We start from the raw sequence: 21,501 nt of genomic DNA, 5'->3' as shown, positions 1-21,501 counted from the left end.
CAAACTTAGAGCACGGAGCCATAGACACGCTATCGATCGTTGCAAATAATCACGAAAGCGAAACTCAGCAAATCAAAGAGGAGCAACATGCTGCATACGGACCACGGGGGAGCAGTTCTTACGATAGTAAGATAGTTCTCCGTGCATTCACGAATGCAGGCGTCGAGTCTTGCTGCGATTCTCGAATCCAGCGCTTGTGATTTCCAATAAAAACGGGGGTTTTCGCCGCGGATCGTCTCGATTTCTATGCAACGCCGCGTTCAGGAACGTTCGATCGGCGATTCTTCTTTCGAAAATCTCCGCGAATCAGTCAGGTGATCGACGAGGCACGTGAGAGACCGGCGATCGATCCGAAGATTCAGCCAAGAGTCGGAAGACTGATAGCTAGGAATCGCTTTGCGGGGTTATCGCTCGTCGAAAGCCAATCGAACGAAGGAATGAACGCGTTATATCCAAGAATCGTTTCAGCCCCGATGGAAAACTGGTGATTTTCTGAAAGGAGACGAGGAATAGGGAATATGTAGAGACCCATATTATACATATGTATACGTATATGTATATGTGTGATGTGTTGCATCAGTGTGGAGAAGCCCTAAGGGCCGATGGTGCGGCGGCCTCAAGGCAAGCAACCATACGGACGTCCGGACGGCGGCAGCACGTCACGGAAGCGCTTTCCTCGTCTGTTGGAAGTGCGAAGTGGAAGAATTAAATCGTATTTCAACGTCAATGCCGCGGAAGCAGCCGGCAGAGTGGGATAGCTTTGGGAATATTCAGTCACGAGCGGAAATCCGAACTCCCGTGCAGTCGTGGAACGCAATTTAACTTTTAGTCGCTCGTGAGGAACCGTCGGTTTCCATGTTCCTCGGCCTCCTACCAATTCCCACTTCTTTCATTCTCGACCCTCCCTATCTCACTCTCTTTCTCTCTCTCTCTCTCTCTCTCTCTCTCTTCACCTTCGTGATACCAGGTAAGAGAAACAGGTAGAGACGACGAGTGAAAAGAGTAAGGCTTAACGTCTCGTTGTCTTTCGATCTTTCCGAAACTTCCGTCTGTCGTTTCACTCGCGGAATCATCTCCTTTCTCGCGGCTCCCTCGTCCTTGACTGTTTAATATGCAATCATGCATGGAGAATAGCTCCCCGGACGAGACTCGACGTATACGCCTACCTCTTTGTCCTGTCCGCATCCTAACTCCGTTATGCTTCTCCCGCTAAGATCCTTCACGGTACAGCGAACAATCTTAAATCGTGACTGGACTTGAACCCTGGCCTCGATATCGGGATTACGTTATAAATAGTAGGATCTTGTTCGGGTGTTTAAAGAAAAATATTTTTTTCGATATTTGAGAAACGGAAAACATTGTGATTTAATCTACATGCGACTATCGTCCTTCCGAAAGGATTATTCGGAGATCTTATTATATCTTACGATCTTTGACGATATTGTTTGCAATAGGAAATAATCGTTAGTATAGTAGGTAAATAGTGGGTAAATTATAAACGAAGATTCTTTGACTAAAAATTCAGTTTCAAAATTTCTATTAAATTTATATCTTTTAGTTTTGTCGCCCTTTTAGCAGATCGATAATATATAACAAGAGAAGCTATACATTTGTCATTTGCGCTTTAGAAGTCTTCTTATTACACTTACTTAATATTCATATGATTAAACTTGGAACATTACTAAGTTTCTCGAATGGAAGCTTTCCTTGCTGCTCAATTAGACTCGAGAGACACGATTATTCACTCCATAATCGTGTTACCAATGATTTCGAGATTCGTAGCTAGATCGAAGGCGGAATCGTCGAGGATTTCAGGAGCGATAAGCTCGCGCAAGCATGTTCTCAAGTTCGCACGTTACACCAAGTAAAGTCTACGACGCGAGACGACTCGAAGACCGTTGTCGGCTGTCGGATCTTCGAGATTACAAGTGCTTGTTGCATGAAAATTCTCGTCTCAATTCCATGGGATTTTAGTACTGACTCATATCCAGCAGAAACATTCTCGCGAAGAAATTCGTACTACTTGAAATCTTTTTCGTTGCGATATGGGTCGTTTGATAAATCTTTCTTTCGCAGATTTTCAAAGAAAATGAAAAACATATCGTAAGATTACATTAGTAATCGTGTTTTGTACAATTTCAAAAATTAGATCGCAATGTAATAAAAAACAGTAAAGTTTCGTGGATGCTTGTCATTATTACAAAGAACCGATGGTTTCAGCTTCGACGTCCGTGGTCGTCGACAGTTGAACAATGCTCGCCTGTGGTCGTCGCCGACGGCGCTAGGACCAAGAGCTTTTTTTATCACAGCATCGAATCCTGCTAACCTCAGCATCGATCGGTTGGAGACGAAAGACGAAGGGATCTATTGGTGTCGAGTGGACTTCAAGAATTCGCCAACGAGAAAGCAGAAGATGAATCTGACTGTTATAAGTGAGTAGTGCGCCTGTCATTTATCAGAAATTACGTGCAACGTCGGTAGCTGTTCCAATTCTTAAAAAGTCTCAGCGAATATTTCGTACTGCGGTTAATACTGTAATCGTCGGGGCTGTAATGCTGTACATCTTCCTTCAGAAATATGGAAACATCTACCAACCTATACAATGCGACGTTCGTTAGTAAGAGAAAGAAAAGATATAAATGAAAAAAGATTTAATTGTATAATTTAATAATCGCATTCGATATATCGTACAATATTAATCTCTCAATGCCAGTTGAATTCCAAATCAGAAAGGTAAGCTATCGTACTAACCACACGACATAACTATCGTCTTGATTAAGACATTTGCTAAGTACACGATATCGTATCTCGTCGAATTCATTTTAGAAAATATTTCTAAATATTTTGCACGGAACACATTCGTTTACGCTATTCATTGCACGAAATCGTTCGTATTTCTGGCAACGAGAAGAACAATTATATATCCAGTAGGAGAGATAAACGAACCATCCAAGGCTTGCGCAATTTACCGTTTCACGCTTGCACGAATTCCAGCAGGATTTGCTGGTTTTTAACCGTTCATTTCCACGGTTTGCGCGTAATCGTCGACAAAAGAGTATTCACCGAATGGTAAATCACTCGCATCAGCGGAACTCAATTGGCCCTAATCAATCTTTCACGAGTAAATCACGCCGGCACGCAGGTAGCGCGATAGATCAGCCATTCTCAAGCGGCGGACAAATAATCAATCCGCATTTCCGCTGATTCAATCATGCTGCCTCTGTGTGAATATGCGTCTGTATATACACGTGTACATGTGTACGTACGTATGTGTGTTTCGCATAGTGCCTCCGTCGAAGCCGGTGATACTGGACGGGACGACGAGGGACATCTCGAGGTTAGAGGAACCATACAACGAGGGGAGTGACGTGAACCTGATTTGCGAGGTACGAGGTGGCAAGCCGCCCCCGAAGCTGACGTGGTACCTCGACAACACCGTGATAGACGAGTCCTATCACTACAACGCCGACTCTGGCCTGACGGTTAACCGCTTGTCCTATCCTAAAGTTGGAAGGCAACATCTCAAGGCTCGCCTGATATGCGAGGCCAGCAACACTAACCTTGTGCTGCCGCAAACCAGGCTGGTCGTTCTCGATGTGAATCGTAAGTTACAGAATCTTATTCGCGACCATATTACTAGATCACGGATATTTACGTATATTCGTAATTTTACGAGTGTAATTGAAAAAATTGCACTCAAGCAGAAGATCGTTTTCTCTAGTAAATATTTAGTAAAAAATATCACGCTTTCGATGTTTTATATATTTCTGCAGATTATAAATTTTCTGTAGATTTTTACATTTTCAAATTTCCCATAGATGCATAAAAATCCACGGTCTAGTTGTGTTACTTTTGTCATTGTTGCATTTTAATCTCTTGTTCGTTAAAAACGCAAAAGCGCTACCAGTGGACAGAGCAAACCTAATGCGTAAAATAATTGTGATGGATAGCTGTAATTAAAAAATTTCCACGCACGTTTTGACCGGATCGCGTTTCTAATACCACGCTGTCCCGATGTATTCCAACAGATATTTTCCAGACATTAATATGAGCGTTTATGGTGGCGTTAGTAAGTACAAGGTGTTTTGGAAAGTAGCTGCCATCGGTCGATGAGAATTTTCCTTAAGACGGAGCTTGCGTTTATTTGCAGATGGGAATGAACGAAATAGGATGATGAATGGAGTCAAAGGAATTCGGATAAATGGTGGATTAAAGTAGAGAATTCAGCAACTTGCTTTGATGTTTGTTTACATTTTATATCGAAAATGTAATACTTTTGAGGTATCTAAAAAATCGAATAAGATATCTCAATATTTTGCTGTGAAAATACCTTTCTTCGACTTTTTGTTCATTTCTCTTCGTCGCATTTTGAAATGACATTACTCCTTTAATCTCATCATTGGTTCTATTTCTGTTCTCATTCCGAGAATTTGAACATCGTGCTTGTCGTAATTCGGAGATAATTGTGTCGTTCAAACTGGTGCAGTTTCAGATAGGAGATTTCTAGATAGAAGATCCAGAAATAGAGAGTTGGCGATTTAATTGTAATTGAAACAGCATATAACGAAGAAAAGGCTAATGAAATCGTTTAAATATACATTTCGTTATTTTTGTAAAATTTATATATTTTGAAAACAGTGAAATCTTATAACGTTAGACTTTATTAGGTGCTTCGGGTCTTGGCTAACTTTATATTTCGCTTATAACAAGATCTTATGTCTCTTGTATGTTGTCAGAAAAATGATAAACTTATCTTGGGTCGTATTATTCCACTAGTTTCAAGAGTTGAAACATATCAAAATATTTTCTAACAATTTCTCTGATCCTTACTGCTTCGAATATCGAAAAAAGTTCTGTTCTTACACATGTGTTGTGATACAATTTATCACATTGAGTACATTGAGTAATTTTTTGTCTACGTGTTGGACATAATAATAAATTTTAAATTAGCGATATAAATAATTTTCTATTAGGGACACATACTTTTCGAGAAAATGACATTAAGAACTACGTGTCTATCGTAAATTAAACATTAGATAGAATGCACATATTACTTTCACCTTTCTAAATACCTCGTAATATCTCTTCAGAGTCAACAAAGTATGTTCCCTCAACAGCTTCTCTAAATCATGTACAACGTATTGCAGTTATAATGGCGAAATCGCGCGAATACCAGGCTAAACGGTTACATATTTCCGTCTGCTATAAGTAGATAGAATCATGATACCGGTGACGTCAAGTGGTAAGTATTAACGAGACGCAGGGCGCGTTTCGTGCGATCTCTGGTTCGTGTTGTCGAAACTTTCGCAACGAAATTATACAGAAATCAGCTGCTCTTGCGGCGAATTAACGCATAGGTCATGCAACTTACACGCTTGATTCACGGCAATAAGTTTGGTCTTTTACGGCTTCAGACGATCATACGCGCAAACGAGTGAAAGACCAATTAAGAAACGTGTTTGACACTCGTTCGAGAATTTATCTGTATGTATTTCCTTGCTGGTGGTCTGGAGATCTCATGGTGCATGAACAAGCTTTCTTCATTTGCGAAGAGAATATTAGGCATGACGTCGTATGACAGAAAAAGCAGCAAATCTGATAGACATTTATTAGATTGAGATTTATTGGTCGAAGTGTGTAAAATATAGTCTTTTAAAAAAGATTTTCGTGGCATTTCGTTTCTCTAAAGTATCCCACGTGACTCAATGTATTTTCTCTGCCACTTTAAGTGGATTAGTTTCGTTATTCCAGATTTATACGAATTATCAGTTCTATAAATTCTCCGATCAGAATTGTTGCAATTGGGGATCAGAAGTATCCTCAAACGCTAAAATAACGTCTCCGGTAACTTTCATTTCATTTTTCTCAAATTTAGACTCGCGTAAAATCACAGTAATATTCCGAATATTCGTGACTAGATCGCGGTGACGTGATTTCATTACGTTTTATGCAATTTCAAAAACCATCCGACGATAGAAAACTAAAGATAATGAATCAGAGAAAGCAACTCGAAATATTTCCACATTTTTATTGTATTCTTAACAGCAGATTAATTGCAAATGAATAACGTGACTAATGCTACGTTTTACGGTACAACGAATACAAATGGTTATTCCAACAACTTATCTACTGTTTTACATAACTCAGCACCTCTTTATTTGCCACCATAGCTCATAAAATATATCTTTCTCGGTTACACTCAATTGGTTCCATTTAAATATATATCTATAGCTTTTAATCGACATCGATCAACGCTACATAAATATTTGCAGCAGAAAAATCCAGAGAATATTCACGCCACGAAAGAAACAGTACTACGGTAGAAAGATCCTCGTACGACTATCAGAATTAAAGTCCAATTCGAACTAATCTGCAGGGGAATCAGAGGAAAATCCGGCGTGCTAGATTCCGGCGATAAACGCTTCAAAGTAATATTCTTCGCGGCTCGCGAAGCCACCTGACCCGAGGCTTGATCGGCCTCTGCCCCGGTTATCGTTCTATCTACCATCGCGGTTAAACAATTCGCCACGACGATTTCTCGGACCTGAGCCGAGCCGACGGACTCTCGCTACCGAACGCCTTTTCACGTGGTCCTGCCAGGACAAGGTGTTCACGCGCTGAACCTATTAGTCGTCCGCTCGAGATTGGTCAGCGAAGATAACAGTAACGCCTCTCGCAAGACGGATCAGTGGATCGCGTGCTTTCTAGGTCCGCGGCTTCGATTCCGTGTTTCTACGCGAGCTCTTGGCGTGTTCAGCCGTTGTCGGTCGATACTTGTGACGAGGCGTCGTATGTGTAGTATATATATGCGCATGTGTATATATAGAGTGTTCCAATAATCACGATACGTCAGCGTGCAGGTGATTCTACACGAACAAATAAATCGAAGATACGTATGTAGAACAGAATCTTTGCATATTGCAAAGACAGAGTATCTCGGGATAATCGTACTACAGTCGGTATGAAAGTGATTCTACGCGAATAAATAAGCGAAAAATGTAGAATAAAATTTGTTCGTTTAAGCCCTCGTTTCCAGGAAAATAGAGTTTCGTAGTGTTTGGTTAAAGATTGGCCAGATACACGCGTACTTGATGAGAATTCTCGAATTTAATTTTCTCAGAAACGAAACATCGCGCGAAGAAATGTTATTCTACGCTTCTCGACTTATTTTCGCAAGTAGGTCGACCTCCTGTCGATTATTCGCTTCGATCTAATCTAAAATTAATCGATATATTTGACAAATTTTCAAACTCGATTTTATCGGAAATAAAAGGTCATATGCAAAATTGTTACTCTATATTTTCGACTAATTTCTACATGTAGAATCGTCTTCGACGATCGTACCGTGAGTATCGAGACACTCGATGTATGTGTGCGATTGTGTTTGCCGCTAGTTTCTGCTTTCTACGAGCTAAAGAATACGCGCTTGTACGACCGCGGCACGCGTTTAGGTGTTACCGAGCAAAGAGCTGCTTGGGGTGACGAGATAGATATATTGTACAAGCGGTGGCTGAAGGGTGTTCCACTTCGGAGAAGCTAGAAGCGCTGCCTTACTTGCAAGAATAGAGTTAGGGCGAGGGTTAGGGAGTCGTAACCATTACGAGGGGTAAAACTATTCGAACCGAGCGATAACGTTAATGTAAACACGCGTGAAACGATTAGTAGCTTGAGTTATAGTTCGTGCTTTTAACTCGAACGTCGCTATCTGATCCTGTCGATCGCCATATCGGTATACTGTTCGACTTTGGATAAGAGAAATTTGGATAAGTAGAAATTTCTTTCATCCGCTAAATATGTACGTATTCTGACAAGTTATCTTGGATATTTTATACATTTTTTTTATATTATGAGAATCGTAGGTATTTTTGGCAACTTTAGATTTTTCGTAAACACATGAAAAAACTGCGATCTAGACTCTATCATTTTAAGAAAATTATCAGGAAATTACGATCTAGTGCATTGTGACACGTGAAATTAATCAATTACGTATTTCTAAGAAGATAATCTTCATCTAATGTTGATACGTATCGTAATAAATAATAGTTTTTTCCGTTCAGGAATATAATATATCCAATTTTTATGAAAATTAGTATGTTTTAAATTAATATACGGTGATAAAGCACATTTGGAAACTATATATATGTAAGTTTAAACCAATTATAAATATATTTTATGTCTTATTAACGTTGAAATTTCAATTTTATATAGAATAATTAAATGTTATTACGGAACAAAATACAAGTTCAAATGAAATGCAGAACCCAAAGGTAATCTGTTGTTTTTGAATTTTTATTTCCCATTTAATTTACTATAAATAATTTAATACAATTTAATATAAAAAGTTCCAATTTAGTTAAAATCAATATTTTTGTAAAAACGTCTGGCATTTAATTTTTGACCAATCGCCACCATTTTACTATAGAAGCTTCGCGTAATCAATGAAAATTCTCCAACACAATTTATATCGTGTTCCTTTATTACAATATTTGCACATACCAATAATAAATAGGTACACGGCTGCATATTGGGATACTGCGAATTTCGCTGATAAATTACCGGATATTATAATCAGAGGAATTGAATTTCTCCAACTGTAGGAAACGCGCGTAGGAATCAATTATCTCGTTTCACAGAGAGACCAATCCCCTAAATTCCTAATTGACAAGCGTTGCCTGCGCCGCGTAAGAGCTGATGGAGGTCGGCCGAGCTGCCGTTTGATTAATTCGTATCAAAGAACGGTTGTAAATAAATTTAGACGTACGAACACGGCCTGCTTGCGGTTAGCCGATTTCGACAGTGGCGCGCGATGGTATAGGAAAGTACATATAACCAGCTATAATTTCATATATATCCCCCCCCCCCCTGAGGTGATAGCTATTAATTCGAAGCATTGCCAGCCCGTAGCAAGTTTCATTCAACAGTACAAATAATAATAAGCATTCCTGTTTCTGGTACCGGTTGGTTTACCGCCAATAAATTCTCTTTTAATTGTTCAGCCCGCATTAACGTTACCGATTCGATTGCCAATTAAATGTCCTTAAGCGATACGGTGTTCGATGGCCAAGCAACTTTGCTTTTTCGCGAATCCTTTCGCTTCTTCTATGTACTTCGATTTTCTTCCTTCCTTTCTAGAAATGTTCCCGGAGAACTTTATCGTTTTTCATTAAAGTAGCCCCGGGTCAATCTCACCGTTTTTCGCCTCTGTGACCAAGTTCGAATTTCGTTCAATGACGGAGTTGGTGTTCGAACGTTTTTCATCTTTTATGGCTTTAACGTTATATATGATGGTCGTTAATACAGAAAATAGGAAGAACGATAAATTACTAGATAATTGATAATTCGTGCGATTAAAATCTGTTTGATAGCCCAAGTGAAATATTTTTGCGAAAGAAACTACAGCGTTGATTTATTTTGGTAATTTGTGATTTCTTTCTCGGTATCTTGACCCATTTCAGACTAATTGGCCTATAGACTCTGAAGTAACTTTTGGAAAAACCAGGTTGTTCTAATTTTCATTTGTTGGGATTAAGATCCTATTATAAACGTGACTGATATACGATCTATTTAATTATAGTCATTGTTAAAAGAGAAATTCGCCTCAAAAGGGACGAATATGATTTTTTAATAAGCGTTATAGTATTATTAGTGACCTTAATGCTTCAGTCGCAAATATTTTTACTTTCTAAAGAAATATATATAGTGAAAACGTTCTTATCCTTTTCTTAGTCCTCGTATTTGAATCTTGCGGTAGACTATTATGAATTAATCAGAAGTTTCGTTCTCGTGGAGAAACTAAAGATAAACATGCAGACGTACATCACTGTACAATCATAGATATTTGTATCCTATGACTAGTTGATTTCTAAGAAAACCTGTATAATACGTAGAAGGGAAAGTAGAACTATGAACGCCTATAACAAGAAATAACTGTCAATTATCTACATATCATAGCAAAATCAATTTCATAGCAAAACTATCAACAGTTGGAAAAAATTTATGCCAATTATTAAAGAAAACTTATTTTACTAATATAATTTATTACATTAGTACAATAAGCCTGCTTAATTGCATAACCTTCAATCAGTTCCATTAATATCTGAAACATAAAATTTGAATTAATTCAATGCGTAAGTGGTTTATTTATTATATAAATAATAGATTCTATTTTATTATATTGTTCATTTATTATTTCTGTAATTCAAGTAGTTTCACGTGATACATCAAATAATTTACACGATACTTGATTACTTAACAATTAGGAGCATGAATTTCAAAATTGATTACAAATTATTGTAACATTTACAATCATAGTACATATGTATATCTGTATCGTATATATATACTATATATAATATCATAGAGTATCATATTTTGTTTTAGACTGTGCATTGTTACTGCAAGCATTAGATTTAATATTTAATTGTATTTATTAAAAGAGAGTTATGTGTCAGTAAAAGCGAAAAAGTGATATCTCCCAAATTAATTGCCAATACAAGTTGTCAGCTGTTAACCATTTCGTTCTGTTTAACACGGAACCTAACAAAATGTTGGTTGCTTAATCTGTTAATCGTATCCGCCATAATCAACGAAACGTAAAATTGTAAATATATTTCAGGAGAAGTACGTAAATAGATACGTTGAGCGTCAATTGGATTGTGGGAATTCAACAACTAATTCTCTTTTAATATCTAAATTCCAGCAATTTACAAAATGTTATGTCAATGAAGGATTAAAGGCCAATACAAACGGCCATTGTATTATCGATATGTATCGCTACTCTGATTATCGCTAATTCATATCTCATTGATCTGAATGCTCACTAAACGCGTGCTCGTACGCGACTATCCGTGACGATGCAGATGCACGGTTGTAGTCGGTCGCAATATTTACTCGAACGCGGTGATGCACGTCAAAACTGTTCACGGGATGATAATTAATAATGGACTCAGCGCGATGCGCAGTCGCGTCCCTCTTTTCGCCGACTTATTCCGATTGTCTGTGAGAAATTATCGTGCTACCGTTTGTATCGTGAAAAGCAATCTTCTGTGAAATTCTCGCCAAATTTTATGCGACTTTAAATTTCCTTTAAATTCTGGTTACTTTCAGATTGCAGCCGATCCACTTGCTTCTTTCATTTCTTCCAATCGACAATGGTGCTTTTTAAGCATATTTAGATTCGCTGTTATGATTCATATCGTATACTAATAATTGTAACTAACTTGTTGAGTCTTTAGTAGAAAAGTAAAGAAAGTTCAAAAATAAAATATTATGCGGCCTTGATACGTCGTTTTCTAAACGTGAATTTATTCATGGTATGTTACATGTTCTGACATGCAATAGGCTATAAACAGACTGCAGATGTTTATGCGGGTATAGTATATCAAAAATGCAAAATGTAGGTAAAGGATGTTGTCGAATACGTCGAGAAAAAGATTACACGTACATCTGTCTACATATTAATCGTTGTATTATGTCAAAAACTCATGTGTATGTATATGCAGAAATGCAATTTGATAGGCGTGCAACAAGCGTATTGTCGATTCTTAGAGAATTATTCGAATAGAAAACGACAACGTAGCGCCGTGATAAACAGGCGTGGGGACATTAAGTTACATTGTGTAGCGTCAACTACACAGGTGTTAACTCACGATTTCGATAGTTAGCGTACATCTATGTAAACGATGGACGTGCACCAGTGGTCAATAGAACGTGCGTCGTGTGACCGAAGCTTACACACTCAGATTAACGATAATAGCACAAGGTGAACTTAGTCGTGAACTTATTAGAGCAGTGCGCTACACGTAATTACGTGCGATAAAGATGCGAATACACTTAACGTTTCCTGCTGTTCGTCCTAATTTTTTAATTTGTACGTTGTTGTATTTAAAGTTTAGACCGTGCGTGTTGCGTTTTATGTGGAACATTGTTTCCTTGGAAATTTAATGCATATGTAGTTGAGTTTCCTTGAATTTTCTTCGTGCTATTTTACCGACAACATTGAATACTTTCCTTTGTAGATTTTCTGATAAAAATATAGAATTTGAATAGGTAATATAGAATTCTTGGAACATAAAAATTGCGAATTTTGTAGCTTCTGTTTCAAATGTTTCATATTTTCTTTAAAACAGTCATGGATGAAATTTCTAAAGCAGAAAGAAATCTATTGCATGAAATTTCTAAAGCAGAAAGAGATCTATTAGCTGAAATTTCACCTATGCCAGTGCATCTGTAATGGCTCTGTTCTGATATTATGCATTTTGAAACCCAAAGCTCTATACAATTTTTAGAATGTTAAGTAAGTCTTAAAAATATTATAGTAGTATACTATACAATATTGGTAGCATATAACAGACAGTATATCTGAATTAAAGTTGAAGAGAACTGTAATATTTTTTGCAAAATGAAAGAAACCGAAATTGTCATATACAAATCATTTTATAACGAAAAAGTTCGCTGCAAAGGTGTAAGCAAAAAATATAAGAACGTAATAAATTCGTTTGATAAATCTGGATTGATTATCATGTATAGATGTACCTACGCGTGAAAACAGTAACAAGTATACTGTTTTACACCGTTCGTATTAACTGTCTCAATTGTAAAAGTAAAGAGATTCTCAAATGAAGCGATACGAAAAATCATAGAAAAGTACGAATCAAACCTTTCGTTTGACACTGTAAAACAATTCGAAGAATCATTCGGAGCAGATTTTCTCCGTAATTGATGGCAAAAAGTACAGTCGATTCTCTTCTGCTTCTTAAAAGGCAGGAAGGCGTGATCACGATGCAACAACACGCGATGCTTCGTGCACCAAACGATACAGCCTTTGATTTCAGCTATGCCATTCTTATCGATGCTTGATACATGTTCCTGACATGTCTCGCACGAAACGAACTTTTGCGATTCTTGTCCACGATTTTTCAAACATCGCGGTCTAATTGAAAGTTGAAATTGTCGCACTCTCCATTAATTTAACTCGTGATTTTATTTTTATCTCGTCATTTTGTTCTTTTTTTAAAATACGATAATTATTTGGTTAAAATAAATCGTCATATTGTCAGAATTCTCGTGTATGTTATTAACCTTAATTTTTTAACCTCTTGTCTTACGATCTTTTCAGCATTAAAGCGTTTCAGTGTTTGTTATTGTCATACTGTATCGAATGCAAAATATTGAAATTAATTTTTGTTTATAAATATTTTATCTGACAAATGAAAACAAACTGTAGGGTTTAGGCTAATCTCTGTTACAAAAAAATGTCCCTTTATCGAATCAGAACAGTTTGTGGAATAAATGGTGTTATAATTTGGCAAGTAGAGTAACCTTAAAAGAGTCAGCCGACATCGTAAACACGTAGAAAGCTTCCAATGAAATATCATTGACTATGCCAATCATACAAATTGTAATCTACTCAAAACATTAAAAAACGAAATTACTAATTAATTATCTTTAATAGTATTAATACTAAACAATTATTTATTATATCATGGTAATACGAAAATATCTTACAAACAGAGAAGTAAATTAATTTCAATTTTAATTTTTTCCAGTAAATTAGCACAAAAATTATCTGAGGATATTAAAACACTCCTCATAATGCTCGTAAGATGAAAGCCTTTGAATTCTTACGACTTCTACACACTCTTCAGTACACACATTCATTCTGCTACTCATTCGATTTGAATCTCATTTAAATTCCTTTATTCATTCTTCTGTTTATTCATCAATCCTACCACTTATTCATCTTTTCAAATTGGTTTTACTCAAAAGGCAATATTATTCAAATTAGAAATAATCTTTAATTACAATCTTTATATTTTTTTCCTGTAACTGGATTCTCTTTATTTTTTAACTTTTTATATAATCTACGATAATCAATAGACATAACGAGGAATCGTACTATTAATGATATGAACAATAAATATTTTAATTTACAAAATCCTATAGACATGAAAGTGTACCAGTAAGCTGAATGAACTTGGCGCCCCCAAATGCGAGTTTTTACCAAACCAAACAACATTCGCTTGTCCACATTTATTCAAGAAACATTTTCGTTTGTCTTCCCTTCAAAACGATGTTATCACCAAATTTGAAAAAAGTGGCATGGATTTGATATCCCCAAATGCGAGCTTTTACAAAAACCAAGCTGCATTCGGTTGTTCACAATTTTTTTACGTTTGTCCATCCAGAATTTTCGTTCGTCCACCCTCGAAAAAGAAGTTATCATCAAATGAAAATTTCAAACAATTTGTAATCAGCGCCCCGTGAACTTTTTCGTTGACTTTCAAGTGAGATATGTTTGTTCACCCAGAATTTTTGTTTGTCCGCCATTTATAAAAAAAAGTTATTGCTAAATGAAAATTTAAAAGGACTGGTACATTTTTGGGGCGGAAAGACAAACGAAAATTTTGGTTGGGTGAATGTGGGCATATCGTGGACAAACGAATGTCGTTTGGTTTTTGTAAAAATTCGCATTTGGGAATGTTAACTGCACCCAACTGTAGTAGCAATGCCATGTCTTAACAATTGCTAAAAACAGTCGAGATTATCGAAAATTTCAGACACTACCTCTTCTTTGATGACTTATCATCTCATAAGGCTCCGCTTTGATCTGAAAGTGAAAATCTAGAAAACAGAAATTCGCATTGCAACTTGTTATCTTAAGATACATATGCTTCTGATTGACTATAACTTTCAATTTTATATGACATGTCTTTCTGGTTTTATATCTATAATTTCTCACAATGTATCATTCTATCTAGTTGTTTAACTGTCATTGTAATTTTATTCCCGGCTGGTACAATGAATTTGATTTCTATGACATACAACTCTCTCGTGTAAGTGGTGTTTCCTACGAACGTCAACGTTAATGAGTTAACATAACTATAGCCGTTCATTATCGATTTGAAGTATAACAAAATGTTGTAGTTTAGAAAATTGTAACGAGTTATAATCGTTACAGTACAACATCTCGTGTGAACACGCGATAGTGACACGTAACATCTCGATCGTGGTACATAATCTTCATTGTGTTATCGATAACCATCGATGCATAAACTGCCACGGGAACAAGACAATCTCGTTTCTTCTTTCCTCCCTCACAAGCTACAGAAAAGTTCGTTTGGTATCCAAAAATCGAATGTTTCGAGAAACGAAAAGCTTTATAAACGCGAACGTATGTATCCGTTGGTGAGTGAAAGGAGAATGGGGGTTGGTCGAGCGACGAGAAGGATCGCCATCGCACATAGGCTAGCAGCGAAGCCACGAAACGGAACGGAGGAACCAATTTCAGAGAAGTGGCTACCGGCTAATGGCAATTAGGGGTTGTACGAGTGGCTGGTTGCGGCAGCGCATAAGCGTGCGCTGGAATTTACGAGGCAGACCGCGCGATGGGCAACGTGGTATTATAGATCGTGCTAGATACAACTGGCCTTTTGTTTTCAGTCTCGATCGTTATTAAATTTCTACCGATGAACGGCCAGTAAAATGTAACTAGTCGGTGGTATAGGCTTTGTGGAATATAAGACGAGAAAGAATACGCGAACGGACATGCAACGTTATTCTGCCCTTTCTTTAATTTTGTAAATTTAATAATAATTTTGCCAACTCAAATTGTTAGTTTCTTGTAATATTTTGACGAGTTGTTTCATAATATCAAGACACTGTCGTATATATATGTCGGGTTCTCATTATGATTAGGGTTAGGGGCGTGAAACGAATCTTCATTTGGATTACACATTGTCGTTATACAATAAAGAAGACATTGACTGGTTGACTAGCAAATATGATTATTAGTACAAGTGTGGATATTGCAGAATTGACAAGTAACCCCGGTGATTAGACACTAATGACAATGGTCTTAGGGTAGAAAACGAATCCACGGTCGACGGGATAACAAATGTACTTTCTTCCAAAGTCTAAGTTGGACTCGATTTACTTGTCTACGATACAAGTATTACTAAACTAGCTCTCTGTTAAAACGTAAAATATTCAGCGAGCGTAAAGACGCTATGTAACTCGCTAGTGAAACCTCACGAGAGAATGACTTTCCGTCGCGATGATGCTGCAGAGGAAAACTATGATGGAGTCTGTCTAAGGACACGAGATCATCGAATTGAATGACGACAATTGTTTAATTACGGCTATGATTAGAATCTAGATTATAATGTTAGGGAATTTTGCCAAAGTTCCAAAGGGGAGGCTTCGGTGTCCTTTCATCTCCGACATATATATATGTAGTATCGTGGAAAAGGGCCTAAGAAACATCGAGTTAACCATAAGCAATGTCGCGAGAGCTAAATAGTTTTGTAGAAACGTGACCCTTGTAACGAGCGTCTGCGGAACACGTGCGTGGTGGGCCTAAGAAAAGACAAAGGGATGCTAGAACGGTCAGAGGGTCAGTTGAGAAGCGACAGTGCGTCGGTTGAGAAGACACAGAGTGTGAGTTGAGAAGCGACAGTGTCGGTGGAGACGTCAGTTGAGAAGTCGCAGAGTGTGAGTTGAGAAGTCGGAGAGAGTCAGTGGAAAAGCCACAGAGTGTGAGTGAAGGAGCCGGAGAGTATGAATCGGGAAGTTGAGAACCGAGTATGATAATAAGACGTACGACGATATAGTAATCAGTTTTTTGTATTGAGTATCGCTTGTTAAACTAAACTTAACTCCAAATAAAACATCATTACTTGTCCTTACTCTAAGACCCATATAAGTTACCACGTATATCTTGATGTGAAATTTTAGTTAATTCGATAGAACAGATGTATGACATTTTCGTTGCTAACCGTATTCGTAGATCACATTCGATAACACGTTAAAGTGGTGAAACAATTATCGTAAACAGAATGTTGCAGCGACTCGTTGGCGTTACACATGCCTTATTCTGCGTGATTAAGGCGATCCAATATTGCATGCAATAATTGCAATCAATAGACGTTCCAAGATTTATCGCTGATGGAAATGGACAGGCGGTACATATATGCATTTACCGTGACAGATGTATACGTTCGAACCTATGAATTTCCGTAGTCAACGCACAAGCGACGACGTTAATAGGAAATTCAATATTCTCTATCGTTCATCCTGCAAAATTGCTCGATATAAGTAGCCGCTGATAATTGCAATGAAACGTTTGCATATGTTATACAACCAATACGTAGCAGCGTGCTGTATATTTAACGAAGAACAAACACTTCTAGCATTATACGTGCTTTAAAATATGTTTATGCGTTATATAACATTGAAATTAAATTTCCAATTATAAAGTTGTTAATAAATTTTGCCTAAAGGCAGCATGATCGGGTATATGTAATTACAAACAATTGAATAGCAAGAATTACAGAATTCGTTAAATATTTGATTCTCATCTGCGACAAATATTGACTGTAAAGATGAGTAGCTGTATTACTAAAAACTCCGTGTACGAAAATTGCTATCACTTTTCAAAGTGAGTTATGAAATTTAATATTCCAGACGTAAAACTTGTTACGGAGATTAAAACTGAGAAAGTTTTCAACCCTCTAGACCAACTACTTTAATAATTAAACTTAAGTGATTGAATAGGTTTAAGAGTACGATACGAACGGATGATACTCTTAATTCTAAGTAAGAATATCATAATTTACGTACTTGAGACGTATGATTAACTCTCTGTAATTGAAACTTTATTTCCTCGAATACTTTCGCATTAATTCGTTTCAGTTCGTTTTAATTTAAAGGCCGGAAATTGGCAAGAAAATCGTTTAATTTCAATAGACCGGAAAACACAGGGGTTGTTGACATAACCAAGAAATTAAATAATTGAGATTTACCGCAGTACCATGCCGTCGGCATTTTAAGAGGTTCTTTCGACATGTAAGACGCCCTTCTTCGAGCCTCTCTCGCTCGTTTACGCGGCAATAAACGCCTTGAAAGATTCTCCTTAACCCTAAGCAACGTAATATTTCCGCGAAACACGTGCGGCTTATACGTTTCTATTCCGTTTCTGTAATTTCGAAGACGCTATTTCTGAAGTTGCCTCGTTCCAGCTACTTGGTATAATTTATCGTTTACTTATCGGTAAGAGTACAATGCTTCGGCACTTTTCTGACATATATATACAGTGAATTATAAAAATATTGAAACAACTATTGTACAGACCTTAATAGTAATTCGTACACTATTGACAAATTCGAACATTTTCACTAATAATCGACCAAAACCTTCAAAATATATTTATGTACAGCAATGTACAGCGAGTCGTTAGCGCAACGATGTAAAACATTTTCGACGATCGAGTTGAATATGAACTTGTTACATGGAGTTTAAGAAAGGCCTGTCTCTATTTGCTAAACAGAATTAGACATTCTTGTCTTATCGTTCCCTTGGATTCGTTCACATTATCTCGACGCGTGGAGCACCACGAAAATGGGACGACAGGACAGGACGCTTCGTCGGAATAATTTGCAGTTTTCACGAACGACAGAGCCAAGAGGATAAGTTCGGAAAGTGGCAGCGCTCGCATAAGTTGGTTAAAGTTAAGTTGTTCAGGGAGAAAATTTGTTTTTGCAACTAGGTGAGAGTTGATTATATAACGTGCTTTAGAACAAACTATGTCTAGTTAAGAATCTTCTCGCGAAATTTTAATTCCTTCTTACTTATTTCGTTGCATGTTTATCGTGTCGTTATTCGCGTTAAATTATGCTGATATCGTATCCAATGCTATCTTGTTTTTACGAGTTTTAATAGTTAGAAGATTTGAATTATATTAATATGTTCTTTGTGTACTTACACTCGTATACAACGCAAATGCAAATTGACTTGTAGTTTTATAGTATACGTACAAGGACTTGGATACAGAACGAAAATTATAAATATTTTTAGGAAAGTTATTTAAAAAGATCTTTGGAAAGCTTAGCACGAAATTAAAAAAAAATCAGAAAATTTAGAGATACGGGATACAGAAAATTATTGAAATATACTGGAAAATTAGTATCTAGAAGGATACAACTGTTCTAGAGAGGATGTTACGTCGCGCATATCTTAGTCACATATTTTAGGCAGATTTTTGTTCGTTGCGAATTCTAACTATGTAAAATTATTAAGTGAAAAGAGGAGTAGCGTATTACAAACATTATATTTGTATAACAGCGCAAATCGAGCACTCAATGTTTGAAGTTTCTTGTAAAGAAGTGAAAACAGAGTAGAAACAGAAATTGCTCGCTATCAGTTTCGATCCTTTATACAACTTAACAAAGTTACAGGAAAATTTCAGTTTTAGAGGAAAGAAAGTTTTCCTGCTAGCTTGGAAGAAATTCAACGATGCATCGAAATTCATATTCAACGTTTTTAGAACGACGACTACTTCTCAAACAGAAACTAAGGAATGCAAAAGTTGCATTCGTATTTAGAAAAAGTTATTGAAAGTTATTAACATTGAAATTAATATACTACAGCTATATATACGCGTAAAAAGTTCGTGTAGTAAGTGGTCAAGTATTTTCGCGAGCTACTGTATTTGAAAACAAATGAAAAAGATGTTTTTGTCGTACAATCGGTCGACATCGTATCGAATTTTAAAACTACTTTGTTACAAAAGATAGGAAATGCGATTTATTATTTGTTTCATCTATGAGCTTCGATTTAAAACTGTATAAAACAACTTGTTATTACGTATTCGACGATATCGAAGCTTTACGCGATGCGTTGTTCCTCGATGAATTTTATATAACATTTTCTTGTGTTTAATAAACCAGGCTCTTCTTTTTTGGAATCTGCTTTTTATCGATCTTATGCAAAAACCGACATTTTGTATCTTTTATTTCAGTAAAGCCACTGGTCGTGCAGATTTTGACGAAGGAGCCTCGAGTTTCCGCTGACAAGAACTACGATGTGGAGTGCAGGACAAGTGGTTCTAGACCAGAAGCAGTAATTACTTGGTGGAAGGCGGAAAAGCAGATTAAGAAAATGGCGCAAAATGTAAGCTTTGTCGAGGATAAATACCTAACAATTTCCACAAACGCCGATGTGAAAGCGTACATTTATTTCGTAACGGATTTATTATGAAAATACTGTTCGCGTTACAATGGAAATTGCCTCGTTCTCTATTCACGATGTAATTTTATCGTTCGAACGACTGGATTACAATGCCTAAAGAGAAAGCATGCATCGATGTTGGAAACAATGTGTAATATAATTCGTGATAATTAAAAACGTTCCGCTACCGATAATTGGAATTTTGCAAAATCCAATAGTCCGCTCCGTTCTGTTTTCAGTATAATTTCTCTCGCTCAATATTCTGTTTCCAACCTTACTATTCTCTCGATGAATGCCGTAAAATTTCTTACCTCCTTTTCTAAAACTGCTCGAGTTTTGTACGATAAGCAATGAAAATGAAATTCTTCCATTGATACGAATTCAAATATTTCTTACTGTAATTATATAATACAAATATGTCGGTTTGTCTAAGTTTACATCGGACATTTAATATATTACTTGTCACATGGCATACTTTCATTTCAGTATCACTCCGTCATTTTCTAGATACGCGCTTCTATAAACTCTCATGTCAATTGTAACTGTTCGAGGAATATGTAAGCGACTTTCGTTGCCTTCTGTTAGACTTTATACCTCTATAACCACTTGATACGCGAAAAATCCCCAATTCCGTATATTCGCTACAATTTCTCTGGTGCTGTATAAAACGTTTTCACTGATTTTAGACGGTATTGGCGTCGTTTTAGAAACAAGCTTCGAGCTTCGACAGCATCTACGATGCAAATTGAAGAGAAAAGTAAGGAACACGGAAGGAAAACCGCGAGCTTTACAGAATCAGCAAATCGCAAAAGTCGCCAATCGAATCGACCACGTTAGCGTTTCGAGTTGTGGAAGTTACGCATGTGTCAGCGAGGTTCGTGACGCGATTTTAAGGAGAATTCTGGAAATCGATGCGCCACGAGTTTCTCCAGTTCGCAACGACTCATCGGGAAGTTGGCGCAATGAAGTTATTCCGTTTTTCCAACAAGCGGTCTGCTTCTTTTTTCGTTTCGATCCTGAGTCGACTCGACACCTTCCCCGCTACTGACGAGATAGAACTTCAAATCCACTGGATACTCCCTTTCCATTCCCTTCTTCTTCTACCACTCCTTCCACGCCCCTCGATAAATTACCGAAGACTTTACTTTCATTTCTTATTTGCAACGGGGCTGTTTCTCCTTCGTAATCGTACAATTTAAAAACCGAATTTACTTTTCCTGTGTTTCGAAACGGAAATTCTTCGCTTTTCGAAACTTTTCTACAGTCTGGATTATGCTACATTATCGCGGAGAAAATATGAGTAGAAAAAGAAGTGGCAGGAAGCAAATCTTTGTGTCATGAACAAATCCGATGATCCCGCGCGCTAGACATACCCATCGCTAGCTTTCCTCCGACACAGCATCGTCACTGTACTTTACTTATTCTTCAACGTTAGAATAGTCAACAAGTCATCAACGGGTTACTCTCCTTAAATCAATCATTTACTTAACGTATACA

General features: G+C 37.0%; 1 protein-coding gene across 1 annotated transcript in view; it reads left to right on the top strand.

Moving 5' to 3' along the window:
* LOC117153951 (cell adhesion molecule DSCAM) overlaps window positions 1-21,501 on the top strand; it is a 166,180-nt gene that overhangs the window by 104,937 nt on the left and 39,742 nt on the right. The window contains exons 3-5 of the mRNA XM_076624249.1: window positions 2,221-2,432; window positions 3,286-3,603; window positions 19,796-19,947. Coding sequence (XP_076480364.1) covers window positions 2,221-2,432; window positions 3,286-3,603; window positions 19,796-19,947 — 682 coding nt within the window. The remainder of the gene's footprint in view (window positions 1-2,220; window positions 2,433-3,285; window positions 3,604-19,795; window positions 19,948-21,501) is intronic.

This window comes from Bombus vancouverensis, chromosome 14 (assembly GCF_051014615.1).
Source record: "Bombus vancouverensis nearcticus chromosome 14, iyBomVanc1_principal, whole genome shotgun sequence".
NCBI classification, from domain to species: domain Eukaryota; kingdom Metazoa; phylum Arthropoda; class Insecta; order Hymenoptera; family Apidae; genus Bombus; species Bombus vancouverensis.
The sequence above is the reverse complement of the archived record's forward strand: the minus strand, read 5'-3'. Positions and strand labels throughout refer to the sequence as shown.